We start from the raw sequence: 16,121 nt of genomic DNA, 5'->3' as shown, positions 1-16,121 counted from the left end.
TATAAATTTATAATATTGTTTACTAGAATATCTTGTCTTTTTCTTTAACAACCAGTCCTTTTACTTTTCTAAGCTTATTCTTAACCATATTACTTTTCATGCATGAATTTTTCTATGTAATTACAAATTACAAATGGATCGCAACTTGTTTAAAATCAAGGGAATTCCGCAAAAGTAAAGGTCAAAAGAAACATTTGAACGCAAACATTTGAACACAAAGATTTGAACGCAATCATTTTAACATAATCATTTGAACGCAAACATTTGAACGCAAACATTTGAACACAAACATTTGAACACAAACATTTGAACGCAATCATTTTAACACAAACATTTGAACGCAAACATTTGAAAAATAATATTTGAACACAAACATTTGGACGCAAGCATTTGAACGCAAACATTTCAACAGAAACATTTAAACGCAAACATTTGAACGCAAACATTTGAACGCAAATATTTGATATTAAACATTTGAACGCATACATTTGAACATAAACATTTGAACACACACATGTAAACACAAACATTTGGACACAAACATTTGAACACAAACATTTGAACGTAAGCATTTGAACACAAAACTTTTGAACGCAAACATTTCAACCCAAATATTTTAACGCAAACATTTTAACATAATCATTTGAACGCAAACATTTGAACGCAAACATTTGAACACAATCATTTGAATACAAACATTTGAACACAAATATTTGAACGCAACCATTTGAACACAAACATTTGAACACAAACTTTTGAACACAAACATTTTAACGTAATCATTTTGACATAATCACTTGAACGAAAACTTTTGAACACAAACATTTGGACACAAACATTTGAACGCACACATTTGATCGCAAGCATTTGAACACAAACATTTTAACACAGACATTTGAACACAGACATTTGAACACAAACATTTGAACACAAACATTTGAACGCAATCATTTTAACATAATCATTTTAACGCAATCATTTGAACAAAATATTTGAACACAAACATTTGAACGCAAACATTTGAACAGAAATATTTGAACACAAGGATTATAACACAAACATTTGAACGCAAACATTTTAACCCAAACATTTGAACGCAGTCATTTTAACACAAACATTTGAACGCAAACATTTGAAAAATATATTTGAACACAAACATTTGGACGCAAGCATTTGAAAGAAAACATTTCAACAGAAACATTTCAACGGAAACATTTCAACCCAAAGATTTGAACCCAAAGATTTGATATTAAACATTTGAACGCATACATTTGAACATAAACATTTGAACATAAACATTTGAACACACACATTTGAACACAAACATTTGGACACAAACATTTGAACGCAAGTATTTGAACGTAAACATTTCAACACAAACATTTGAACCCAAACATTTTAACACAAACATTTTAACACAAACATTTAAACACAAACATTTTAACACAGACATTTGAACACTAAGATTTGGACGCAATCATTTTAACATAATCATTTGAACGCAAACATTTGAACATAAACATTTGACACACAAACATTTGAACACAAACATTTGAATGTAAACATTTCAACACAAACATTTTAACACAAATATTTCAACACAAATATTTGAACTCAAACATTTTAACACTAACATTTGAACACAGACATTTGAATACAAACATTTGAACGCAAACATTTGAACACAATCATTTTAACCTAATCATTTGAACGCAACATTTGAAAAATAATATTTGAACACAAACATTTGAACACAAACATTTGAACACAAACATTTGAGCACAAACATTTGAACACAAACATTTCAACACAAACATTTCAACACAAACATTTGAACGCAAACATTTGAACGCAAACATTCGTTGCGTTCAGCAAACATTTGAACACAAAATAAAACAAAATATTCTTAAACAGAACTTCTCTTCTTTTCTTATGTAAAATTAAAACAAGTTTTGCCAGTCGTAAAATACAGTTAAATATAATATTTTAATTTAGTCATATTTTGTACTTTTATCGTAGAGACAATTTTCTATTGATTATTATATTGCACCCAATATATAGTAATAATTTCAAAAGTTACAAAATCTATATATATAAAAATGTAATTCTTGGTTCGTTGAAAATCGATAAAACCATATTTCTACATTACCAATTTATTTGAAATTTTCAGACAATCCATATTTAGAGTCAAGGGATGTTTCTATATTATTAAAATAAATTAACATCGCCAATTATAAAAATATTAAATAAAATAAAAAATATTTTTCGTAAGCCGAAACTGCGGACCTGTTTTGTTGATAGAACTGAACTTCCGGTTCAATTCATTTCATACACCACGATTTGACGAGACGAATTAGAAGATTTCATTTTCTGTTTACTCGATAAGTAAAAAAACATAATTCATGTGTTTATCTTCCAAATTTTTTAATTTAAAATTTTTTTTATTTATTATATCAGGCAAAAAAAAGTTGCTTGCTTGCGTTTTGAGTTAAAGCATAAAAGTTGAAGTCGTTTAATTAAAGTTTTATTATATGTTTTTTTTTTATTATTCAATTGTAAGATTAAAGTACAGATTAGGTACAAAACACCCTCCCCTCCCCATGTTTAGAATGGCTTTTTAAATAATAAGGTTATTATTTCAGCACGGACCGTAGGTTTTTTTTGTTTTTTTTTTTTAAGAAAACCTTTTTTAACAAAATTGAAAGTACACTTTGTTTATTTTTACAGAAGTTGTTTTTATATAAGAAAATATTAATGCTTTTTCTTTATTAAAGAAATTGGGTACTCATGCACTTATTGATCCGTGCTGAAATAATAACGTTATTATTTAAAAAGCCATTCTTAATCTGGGGAGAGGAGGGTGTTTTATGCCTATTCTGTACTTTAACCTTACAATTGAATAAAAAAACGGTAAATTTTTAGATTAGGTCGACCTCCACAATTTTCTTTTAAATGACGACTTTTGTATGTTTTCGACTATGCTGAATACGAAAATAGCATTGAAATTTTGCAGAAATAAGTTGTTATCAAGATATAAAAAGTTGTATAATGCATTGTAATCTCTAGTGACCATCTTTTTACGCGCGTGCGCGCGTCATAAACAAATCTACGCGCGTAACAAAGATGGCAGCCAAAGAATACAATGCATAAAACAACTATTTATATCTTGATAACTACTTATTTCTGCAAAATTTCAATGCGATTTCCATATTCAGCATAGTCGAAAACCTTGAAAAATCGTTATTTAAAAGAAAATTGTGGAGGTGGACCTAACTTAAAAAATACCAAAAAAAAAACACACACACACACACACATAAGACTTTAATTAAACTTGGAAATACGATTTAAAAAGTACCGCGGATCAGTAAGTGCATTAGCACTCATTAATCGACTAACGTGACCTTATTGCCAAATAAGCTCCGGCTACAATGTTGAACGCGCCGTTCACGTTGTTTTTTTTTTTTTGTTTTTTTGTTTTTTTCAAGTTAAATTCAACTTTTACAATATCTTTTTATTTTTTTTATAATTTCACGATATCTTTTTTTAATAATAAATTGTTAGTTGAAAGCACAGAATAGTTACAACACACCATCCCCTCTCTATGGTAAGAATGGCTGAAAAAAATATTAGGTACTCATGCAGAGAGTGATCCGTGCTGAAATGATAACATTATTATTTAAAAAGCCATTATTAACATGGGAAGGGGAGGGTGTTTTGTACCTATTCTGTACTTTAACCTTACAATTAAATAAAAAAAAATATATCATAAAACTTTAATTAAACTTTGAAATAGGATTTAAAAATAGCGCGGATCAGTAAGTGCATTAGCACCAGAAATTGTTAGGTGAAATACAGAAAACTTTCTACGAAGAAAACCGTTATTTTTTCAGCCATTCTTACCAAGGGAGCGGATGGTGTTTTGTCACTCTTCTGTGCTTTCAACTAACAATTTATTAAAAAAACAAAAGGTAAATTTTCACATTAGGTCCACCTCCACAATTTTTAACATGGGTAGGTTGGGGGTGTTTATTCCGAAAGCCGTTCTTAACATGGAGAGAATGGTGGTATTTATTCCAAAAGCCGTTTTTAACAGACGGAAGACAGGTAAAAGGTTAAAACACGTAGTTAGGCATGGGTGTTGCTTATTCCGAAAGCCGTTCTTAATATGGGGAGGTTTGGAGTGTTTATTCATGGCCGCCAGTGAATTATAGTGCATAGTACAGGTCTTTATATCTCGAAAACTACTTGCCTCTGCAAATTTGAAATGAGATTTTCTTATTCAGCAAGATCGAAAATTGTGGAGACGGACATAATGTAAAAAAAATACCCCCCCCCCCGAAAAAAAAAAGATATCGTGAAATTTAAATTTAAGTGCTGTACCAAAAATACAATTAGACAGAAAAATACCCCCTTCGGATTTGTACTTGCACAAAGACTTGAAAAAGTTGTCAACAAAAACAAATATATAGCAAGTAAATATTTTCAAAGGCAAGATAAGTTACTTTTCTACCTAATTGGATAATTTTTAGTGTTTTCATTGGGTTTGTACTACTGTACATATAGATTCGAAAAAGTTGTCAAAAAATAAATGTATAACAAATATTATCAAAGGCAAGATATGTTACTTTATTACCAAAATGGATAATTTTTTAGTTTTTTTTAATGTAAAATGTTTATTCAGCTCGAAAAACACAGCGTTTACTGCTATATTTGATAATTACAAATGGCGGCAGACTCTGTTAAACGCGTTAAGTTTGGGAAAATGAGTTAAAACTAAAAATAACTGTACAAAATACTGTTAAAAACCAACGAATACATGTCTGCCTATGTCACGGTAACATATATTGAATGAGTTCCTGGCAGTATTTTGTATAGTTTTTAGTTTTAACTCATTTTCCAAAATTAACGTGTTCAACACAGTCTGCCGCCATTTGTATTTTTCAAATATACCGATAAACTCTACATGTTTTCGAACCGATTAAACATTTTACACTAAAAAAACCCTAAAATCTTATCCAGTTAGGTAGAAAAGTAACTTATCTTGCCTTTGATAACATTTATTTGTTATATTTATTTTTCAACAACTTTTTCGTTTCTATATTTAGTAATACAAACCCCTTTTATTTACTGTAACGTTTAGTCGGCTCGAAAAACAGTGTTTATCAGTGTATTTGAAAAATACAAATGGTGGCAGACACTGTTGATGATGTTAAGTTTGGGAAAATGATTTAAACTAAAAAAAAAACTATACAAAATACTGTTAGAAACCCACCGAATATGTCAGCCTATGTCACGATAATATATAATCAGTGGTTGTCTGGCACTGTTTTGTATAGTTTTTTTAGTTTTTAACTGATTTTTCCAAACTTAATGTATTCAACAGAGTCCGCGACCATTCGTCTTTTTCAAATACATCGATAAACACTGAGTTTTTCGAGCCGATTAAACATTTTACATTAAATAAAAACACTAAAAAATTATCCAGTTAGGTAGAAACGTAATTTACTTTACCTTTGCTTTCATTTATTCGTTTTTGGACAACTTTTTCGAATCTGTGTATAATACCCCCCCCCCTCAACCAAATATTAATTAAAAACTCACATTTTTGAATACAATTAAAAAAACAAACTATTTAGCGTTTCAACGTTTTAGCAACGTTCGGCTTAATCCACTGAATTATGGTCGAGCCCAAGCCTGATTGACGGTAACTCCCGAGGATCCGGATCCAATTCTGCAAGAGTACCATTTTTTTTTTCATTTTCGCCTTTTTTTTAATTTTTTGGAGTGGATTGCAGTACTAAGAATATAAGAAACATGCATTTTCTCTTTTTATTAGAATTTTCCATTACACCAAATTGAGCCACAGCAATGCGTGGCAGGGTACAGCTAGTAAAAAATTAAAAAAAAAAATGACTTGAGTGCCATCAGCTTAAATCGAAACCAGAAAATATAACTCTCCAGCCTTATTCGTTGCCGTTTAAGCTTAGTCTATACGCATATGAAAACTTTATAAAGTTGTAAGAGATATAAATGTGTGTTTGCACATGCATAGAAATAACACGTTTAGTCGACTTACACCTACCAAGTTCCATTTTTTTTAATTCTGACCCCTTAGCATCTTTTTTTCTAAGACTACACACTTGTAGAACTCTTTACCGCTTACCTGCTTTCCAGCTTGCTACAATAAGGCCGTCTTCAAGTCCAATGTAAACAAGTTCTTCATGAGCCGTTCCCCTTAAGTAATCCAATTTACCAAATTTACTCTTTTAACGATTACTATGTTATAGTCCTTTTGACCACTGTACACTCTTTAACCCTTATCCTCGAGTGGCCTCTGAGCTTTGATAAGTGGTGATTCCTTTGTAATAAAATAACTACAATATAAACAGATAGCATGCTAAGTAAAACCTAGAAATCAGATGTAATCTTATGTAACACGTATAAATGTCTACATTATTAACAGATGTGATTTTATTGTAAAATATAGAAACATCTGCGATACGAACAGATCCATAATGTAAAATCTGGAAATATCTTAAGTATGAACAGATGCAATGTTATGTAAAAGCTAGAAATATTGATTGTATGAACAAATTTTATGTTATGTAAAATCTGGAAATATCTGTGAACGGATCTGTTATGTAAAATCGAGAAATACCTACAGTATAAACAGATGTCATGCTAAGTAGAAGTGTGCGTTCTATCCCAACCATTATCAATGGACCAGAGGTCATCTCGTCTGCGTCAGACAAGGCCAAACTATTTGCCAAGAACTTTGCAGCTAATTCTACCCTATGCGACGAAGGCCATCAACTCCCCATATTTCCTCCTATAACACAGAACACGCTAGGTAACATACAAATATATGTTCATGAGGTCGCCAAGATAATCAAGAACCTTGATTCCAGTAAAGCAACTGGCCCTGACGGCATCCCAATTATAGTGTTAAAAAAGCTTCAACCAGAACTTACTCCCATACTTACAAAACTGTTTAAGCGTTGCCTTAAGGAGAAGTGCTTTCCTACTCCCTGTAAAACCTCATCAGTATGCCCTGTATTTAAGAATTCAGGTGATAAGTCATCTCCCTCTCAGTACAGACCAATAAGTCTCCTGTGTGTTATGAGTAAGTTGCTGGAATCCATATTAAATAGAGAAATAGTCAACCACCTCAGCAGAAACAATCTTCTTAGTGACACACAATATGGTTTCCGTTCTGCAAGATCTACCGCAGATGTGCTAACGGTTATATCTCAAAGGATTAGTGAATCTCTTGACAAAGGATTTCTTTCTAGGGCAAATGCTCTTGACATATCAAAGGCCTTCGACAAGATATGGCATAAGGACCTACTTATTTCCAGCTACGGTATACCTGGAAATGTTTTCTCAATCATTAAATCATTTCTCTCCGATAGGCTCATAAGAGTAGTGGTCGATGGACAAAAATCAGAGGCCTGCAGTATTAATGCTGGAGTCCCTCAAGGGTCAATCCTGGGCCCAACTCTTTTCCTGATCTACATCAATGACCTCCCTAAACACATACTTAAATCATTCGTTGACATCTATGCTGATGACACGACCATCTATGGCAACACATCAAAGGCTGTAAATGACAAAGTTCTCTCTAATTCTCTCTCCTCTGATCTCGAGCGCGTGGTTCAGTGGGGGAAGACATGGCTGGTTACCTTTAACGCATCTAAGACCAAACTCCTATCTTTACATCATCAACGCTCTGATCCCCATCTGGCATCAATTGAAATGGATGGCTCTCGTCTAGGAGAAGCCCCATGTTTTGACAAGCTTCTGGATTTGACCTTTACTCCTGATCTGAAATGGAACACGTACATCAAGTCTGTTGCCAAGGTCGCTGGAAAGTTGGTGGAATCCTTCTACCGCTCTAGAAGATATTTCACTACTGATGCAATTCTCTATCTATATAAAAGCCAAGTACGTCCAAGGATTGAGTACTGCTGCCATATCTGGGCAGGAGATGCTAAAAACAGCCTATCCTTCCTTGACAGAGTACAAAATAGACTTTGTGGCTTAGTGGGGGATGCCCTTTTCTCTACCCTGCAACCTCTCTCTCATAGAAGAAACATTGCAAGCCTATCCTTGTTTTATCGTTATTTCCATGGTAGGTGCTCGTCTGAACTCCAATCTCTGGTCCCCCCTCGCCAATCTTTCACGAAAAACATCCATCTAGCTGAATCCACTGTGAAAAATTTCCCCAACTCTTTATCTGTACCTAAATCAAAACGTGGATTCCATGAACAAAGCTTCTTTCTTAGAACTGCACGCCTGTGGAACTCTGTTCCGTCTGCCTGCTTCCCACCTGACTACAACCTGGATGTCTTCAAGTCCAACGTAAACAAATTCCTAATGAACCGCTCCCTTAAGTAAACACTTCATCAAATCTCCACACTAACGTACTGTACTTGCAATAACCCTTATCCCTGAGTGGCTTCCGGGCCTTGATAAGTGGTGACCACCGTGTAAAAAGAAAAAAGTAAGATCTGGAAATACCTACAGTATGAACAGATGTAATGTTATGTAAAATATAGAAATATCTACATTATTAACAAATGTCATTTATGTAAAACATAGAAACATCAGCGGTATAAACAGATATGTAATGTAAAATCTGGAAATATCTAAAAAATGAACAAATGCAATTTTCTGTAAAATCTGGAAATATCTAAAACATGAACAAATGCCATTTTCTGTAAAATCTGGAAATATCTAAAAATGAACAAATGCAATTTTCTGTAAAATCTGGAAATATCGACTGTATGAACCGATACAATGTTATGTAAAATCTAGAAAGATCGAATATATGAACATATTTTATGTTATATAAAATCTGGAAATATTTGAGGTATAAACAGATGTAATATTTTATAAGATTTGAAAATATCAATAGTATTAACAGATGTAATGCTATGCAAAATCTGGGGATATTTACGGTATGAACAGATTTGACATTATGTAAAAAAAATGGAAACATTATTTATAAAACGATGTAATATTATATAAAATACAGAGGTATTTACAGTATGAACAGATGTAAAATTGAGAAATCTTTAGTATGAACAAATTATCATTACAAGAAATCGAGTAAAACCAGTAAATCTTTGTTCTTACCTCAAGCATGGTGAATATTTCTTGCTGTGACGAATGCACAGGTCGTACATATAGCCACACGATAGCCTTCTTTAACGAATACAGGTATGGTAATGGTTTCAGGATGAATTGAAACGTGTGTGAAATATTCGCATATGAAGAGTTGGATACTGTAAAAAAAAAAGGAATGATGAAGAAATGAATATTTTATTTGTTAAAAAAATATATAGAAAATAATTATATATAATCTAACATCCAAAATTATATATATATATATATATATATATATATATATATATATATATATATATATATATATATATATATATATATAATATAAAGCTGAGCGTCTGTGTGTATCTGGTCACGAATAGGCTCCTATATGGTTGACTATTATAGAAAACTGATTACATATAATGATAGAAGATGTATCGAGACACAGGAATGGGCATGTTTGATCTGGCATAATGATGACTCTTTAAAATTGTGGGGTCTGCGTACGCGCCTGGTCCAAAAAGTAGGGAAATAAAAAATTTAAAAATTAAAAAAGCTTTGATAAGTATGTTTTACCTTAAATAGGGATGGTATAATAAAATTGTGGGGTCTGCGTTCGCGCCTGGCCTCCGTAGACATGAAATAGGCACAAACTTTAATAAAGACTTTTCATATCTATCTGCGTGAGTATACTTTGATAATTATGTTTCAGTTTGAAGAAATATGGTATAATAAAATTATGGGGTGTTCGTTCGCGCCTGACCTCCATAGAATGGAAATATGTCACAAAGTTTAACAAGTTTTTTTTTAATATAGATCCACAGAATATTATGATAAGTGTTTCAGTGTGAACAGGCATGGTATAATAAATTATGGGTTTTATCTATTTTATTTTTACTTTCATCATATTTTGCTTTGGTTTTGATACCCCCAAATTCGGAGCTATCTCTTTACAACCCTTCCTTTTCATAACCTATCATACTTTCGTAAATCAGAGTCCATTTTCTGTAGGCTGTTTTTGAACCCACTCAACGACGGGTACTTTTTCTTGTATGTATATATATATATATATATATATATATATATATATATATATATATATAATGCCTCACTTCAGTCCAAATAGACATTGACACTCCTGTAACGTTGGCTTCGTGTGTAATTGTGAAGCAAAGGTTGCACAATCCACAAACACGCCACTCCTGAATCGGCATTGCTTGAATACAGTGGTAAAGACAAACGGGAAACAATGCCGTGATAAGCGGAGAGCACATACGGCATTTGGAATTCCCAAATGGCCACCCATTTTTGTACTGACCAGGCTCGACGTTACTTAACTTCAGTGATTATGGTAGAGCTGGGAGAAGGAAATGCCTTCTTCATCCTGCCAATATCAAGCGCAGAAAAGATTGTGCTCGTGAGATGGCGGAGAGACCTTTGACCTTTTTGACCAATCCTTTGATTTCACGATTTGCATTATTTCCCGACAGTGGAAGGGTATCCGTATAAAGGCTCTCTCAGTTTGATTTATAAAGACTGCAGTAGTTTGATGCGGGTCTCTCGGTTATTGTATGAGATGCAATTTGGAGTGATGGTAGTTCCGACCTAGCGGAGTGCGAAGGAAACACCAATTCTGTTAAATATGTTCCCATATTACATGAAAGACTTATACCAATATTCTCAAGTGGTAAAATGAACCCTATTTATGGAAGATGGAGATCTTTGTCACGCTGCTAGGGCGACACACGTTGGTTGAGCCAAAATGGGATTAATAAACTTCCATGGCCGAGGCAGTCCCCGGATATGAAACCAATTGAATTTATATTTTATCTAAAAAAATGTTTTGTTATAAATTTTTGTTTTTCTTCATTTTCACTTACAAAACTGATTATCTTTTAGGTAGCACTTGCTAACTGGTGACCCTTTAAATCTCTTAATTTTTCATTTATTTACATTTTATATGCATGCATATACACACATGCGTATGCACACACACATATACACACATGGACACATATGTATAAATGAACAAAAAATAAATAAGTTAAAAAGAATATTTTTATAAAGCAAACCTATCAAAATAGTAGGAGCTCTATCCGGTTAAAAGGAGCAATTCATAAATTAAATTAAAAAGATAAGGAATAAAAGTTACATAGAAATTTATTAAATCATCAGGTCAATAAGGACGAAAATTTAGATTCATAATGCCATGGCCTAAAGAGGTTCTTATTTTCGCCTTTATTGACCTGATAATTTAATAAAGTTCTATCTAACTTTTATTCCTAATATATATATATATATATATATATATATATATATATATATATATATATGTAGTACAAGATTTAGTTGAAATACAAACACTTACATTTTTTTCTTTTATATAACTCTTGTTTATTTCACCTTAGATCTCTTCATTACAGCCGTTTCGTTAATGCGATGACAATTTTATGATTTTATGTTTTCATAGAAATTTTCTTTCTCGTCAACTCGTCAGATGCGATTTCCATCCGATGTTGTCAACAAAAAGTTAATTTGTGCATGATAAACCTGGTGCGTTCGTTTGAGGAAAAGAAATTCCATCCCCATGTTGTTACACGTCGGTCATCTTGGGTACCATGCATATATTATTTGTTACATATGTGCTTACATATTCCATATTCTACACACCAGCTCTGTCTTGGATTGATCACTCTTTAATTATCACGCAAGTTTCATTAGATTTACATGTAGGAAACCAATCGATACAATCATTATATATATATATATATATATATATATATATATATATATATATATATATATATATATGAACAAATGATTAATAAAACATGTTAAAAGACATCTTGAAAAAGAGTTAAAAACATATTTAATTTTAAAAAAGGAAGCACAAGATAAGTGGATAGTCCTTAATCCGCGGAGTTTCGAAGAAATACTCTCCTTCTCATCAGAGGGCAGGAATCAGCAAAATGCAGGATCGGATTTTGCATATAAAAGTATTTAATGAAACTACAAGTAAGTCACAGATCTTACTTGGTTAAAAAAAAAAAGGGTGAAGTAAGGGGAATAGGAGGTAAAAGAAAAATGATAAAAAGATTTCACATGAATGGATAGTCCGGTGAAGGGTAAAAAATCCAATCAAATAAAGGATATATATATATATATATATATATATATATATATATATATATATATATATATATATATCCTTTATTTGATTCCTTCGCTAAAACCCAACTATTATATCCCAATTTGAATTAAATGTCGGGGTAATTCTTTGCCCTACCCAAAGCTATCGTCGTCCAAAATGATGACCTCTAACAAGGCCAGGAATCATAACACAGATGAAAAAATCAGAAGCAAATACTTGTATATTACCACTAGTGTTAGGATGATTAATCGGGATCGGAATCGGGAATCGAAAAAACGAAACTTTTGGAGGTATCGGAATCGGAAAAATGTGTGCCTATTTTCCAACACCAAAAACGATTCCTTTAATTATCGTTTTTATTTGGTTTTGTATAAAACAAAAATTTCCACTGCTGGTAGTAAGAATAAAATATTGATATTATTGATTTCAAACTACCAGTAAAATTAAAATCTATAGATCAACCGTAACCATCGAGTTTTTACCTTTAGAAAATATCGGCACATTTAACATGTGTTTTTATGGTAATCGGAAAAAGTAACAACTTTATAACTAAATATTTAGGGATTTATACGGAATCGGAATCGGTAATTGTATCGGATTCGGGAATTTAGTATGGAATCGATAATTGTATCGGAATCGAAGAAAATATTGGAATCGTCCATCACTGATTACTACATAATAAAATTTCAATAAAAATGATTGATTATTCAACTTCGATTTTATTATATTTTAGAACTGATTTTTTCAAACTTTACCAAATTTCAATCTAATTAAAAAAAAATAGCAAATTATAAAATCGACTTCCTGTTGTTCTTATTATTAATGGGGCAAATATTATCAAGGCCCGAAACACTCGAGGGTGAAGGTTAATGAAATAGATTATCAGTTAAATGATAAATAATATTATGAAAAGATTGAAAACGATGAATGGGGTGAACAAAGATTGATTTTTTTTTGTGGAAATCGCTCCAGACAAAGCATGAAGCCACTTGATGTGAGGAGCTGAATTAAATACATAAATAAATAATTATAAGTAAAAAAACAGCCAACGATAAGTAACAGATATATAAATTCCAACTCAGAAAACAGCAATTCTTCCCAGTTTTATCAGAAACATCACTCATGGATTATGAAGACTAAATGGCAAAATAAAGAAAACCGAAAGTTACGAGGCTGTCGAAAGTAAACGCAAGGTCAAATTTCTACTTTCCAAATTACTTAGGAAGATAGTTTATGACAAGTATTTGTTGAGATTGGACTTGAAGACGACCATTTTGTAGTCTGCAAAGAAACAGTACTTACAAAAATAATATTTTATTGTTTAAACGTAATGAAAACGCATATTTTAACGTAACTATTGCTGCGTTTCCAATATCTAAAATGATTCATCCCAAGTGTTCAAAAAATTTAAAAACTTCTCAAGGATTCCGCTCGTCCAGTAACACCGGATAAATATAATTAGTTTCCATAAAAATATCAGGTCGGTGCAAAAGTTTTTGCCGATTTAAAATTTCATCTTGAAAATGTAAACTGTGTGTTTTTGAAAGCCTTTATTCATAATAATAATGATTTTTGCTTTCTATAACTTAATTTCATATATCAACGAGCTTATAAATGCCGCGCCTGTAAAATTCCCCAGGTTTTAATGTGAAATATGAATCTAACACATGCCCAATCTCCTCTCGGGATGTTAACCCAAGGCCATCTAAATGATTTTGTAATTTTCTAAAGAAATTGAGTATTTAGTTATCTCCCAATGCAAGAACTCTTAAACTAGAGTCGGAAAAATGAGACTGAGAAGTCAGCGCCATCAAAAAATGTTATGTAATAGGTGTTATTATAAATGACGACTTATATTTGTTTTTCCGTTTCGTCTTAGATTGTTCATATTAGTGTGAGACAGATAGATCGGTATATATAAAGAGAGACAGGATACATTTTAATACAGACATGTAATTCAATTAGATGGGGATATATATATATATATTAGATAGATAGATAGATAGATAGATAGATAGATAGAAGAGATATTGGAGATTTATACCGTCTGACAGTTCTGGGAGTGTTTCTATAAAGTGACACATATATTTCTTAACACGTATTTTTGAGATGAGGATTCTCAGTCTTTTATCATAATGAAGGAACATTCATTATTTATAATAGCTGAGGGGGAGACGCATTCTTAGATGATAGAGACACATTCTTAGATGAGTTTATACACAAGTTCTTATAGATGCAGATGAGTGGAACACAAGTATTATAATACAAATTCACAATACCTTTGTTGTTGAATGATATAACACGAAGACGACTGTTACAAAAATATCATGATGTTCGTTTATTTCATTCGACCGGTCAATGGCTTCGCATCAAGGAATTCAAAGTCTCTACATTATTTCAACTTCTACCTCCGCTTCCAAGGCGGATGTCAGCTCTGTCTGTCCGACACTATCCGACCTCTGTATGACTCATTGGCCCTGACTGACCTAAAGCTCTACCTATATTGAGAACTCATGACGTCATTGCATGACCAAACACGTGCATATCGATTCCGTGGCCTGACATGCCTCCGTGTCTAAGCATGCATTGTTCCTCACATGTTTAGAAAGACCGATTTCTCTAACCTAATTTTCGATTAACCCACTTTACAAATATGTTTAACATTTTCTATTGTTCGGATTTAGATAACCTCAATTTTAATTTCATTTCATTTCATTAAGACAATTGCATCATCACATTCCTTTTTTCAATAACATTCTGTATTATTTATTTTAACTTATGATCGGAATTCTCAATTCCAAATCTAGCTTCCCAGGTTCGAATTCTCGGCTATCCTATCTCATATTTACTCACTTACAAGAATAGGCGACTGTTCCTTAACAAAAAGTGCCCGGGCAGTCCGTCAGCGTTCCCCGGCGAGGGCGCACCAGGCGATCAGCAATAAACTAACCTGAGAGGCGTGGACCTCCTAAAACTGCACAGAACTCACATCCCACCGACAAAATCATCAGGGACCGGATCATTACAGGAATAGTCTAATCTCTATTGATTGGGGGGGGGGGCATGGATAAAATATTCCAAGGAAGCTAGGTCAGGAGAATATATAGCATGGGGCAAGATTTCCCAACCAAATTTCTCCTAGGAGTGCTGTGTGAGGACCAAGCATCATCACGATGGAAGATGACTTCCTTTTGCGAGTTAACATGCGTGAGAATATTGCAGAAAAATATGAAAGAAAAAAGTTATAAATTAATCATGGCGATACGTTTAACTAATAATCTCTACAATTATATAAATGCAACTGTGTGTGAGTTCGTTTCTCATAGACTTCGAAACGGCTGAACAGATTTTCTTTAAAATTTACAGAACTTTAGTGGGAGGGATCTTAGTTAAGTTTTGTCTCGGAATGCTACCGATAATTACTCATAATCGAAACCATTATTTTAATTTATCTATCATCGGTAAAGCTACTTTTTTTCACTGTTGTCGCTTAGCAACAATGATAGAACAACGGGCCGTGAAAATTATACTGTGGGTAAGTTGATAGCATGTTTTTCTTTCTTTCTTTTTTTTTTTTGCATGATGTAGTCTGTAGGTTCAAACTCCGCACGTAAATTTCTTTCTTTTTTCATTAACCGCAAAGAATTTTATAAGACGATATTTATTCAATAATTGCCCTAATTTATATGCGCTACTAAGCCTCCATCCTTAATTCTAAAATAATTTTGTTTTTAGTGGGTTCACAGATATCGCTCCAAAAAGTAGAGTATCATTGAGTGGGAGGGTACTTTTAAATGTAGATATAATTTCTTTTTTAATTTGACAAACTTGTAAATGTTTTCCCTTTATGTATTTTATC

General features: G+C 32.4%; 1 protein-coding gene across 1 annotated transcript in view; it reads right to left on the bottom strand.

Moving 5' to 3' along the window:
- LOC145291210 (growth/differentiation factor 8-like) overlaps positions 1-16,121 on the bottom strand; it is a 277,336-nt gene that overhangs the window by 22,516 nt on the left and 238,699 nt on the right. The window contains exon 2 of the mRNA XM_080136795.1: positions 9,139-9,287. Coding sequence (XP_079992921.1) covers positions 9,139-9,287 — 149 coding nt within the window. The remainder of the gene's footprint in view (positions 1-9,138; positions 9,288-16,121) is intronic.

This window comes from Euprymna scolopes, chromosome 12 (assembly GCF_053919585.1).
Source record: "Euprymna scolopes isolate OS-2025 chromosome 12, ASM5391958v1, whole genome shotgun sequence".
Classification (NCBI taxonomy): Eukaryota; Metazoa; Mollusca; class Cephalopoda; order Sepiida; family Sepiolidae; genus Euprymna; species Euprymna scolopes.
The sequence above is the reverse complement of the archived record's forward strand: the minus strand, read 5'-3'. Positions and strand labels throughout refer to the sequence as shown.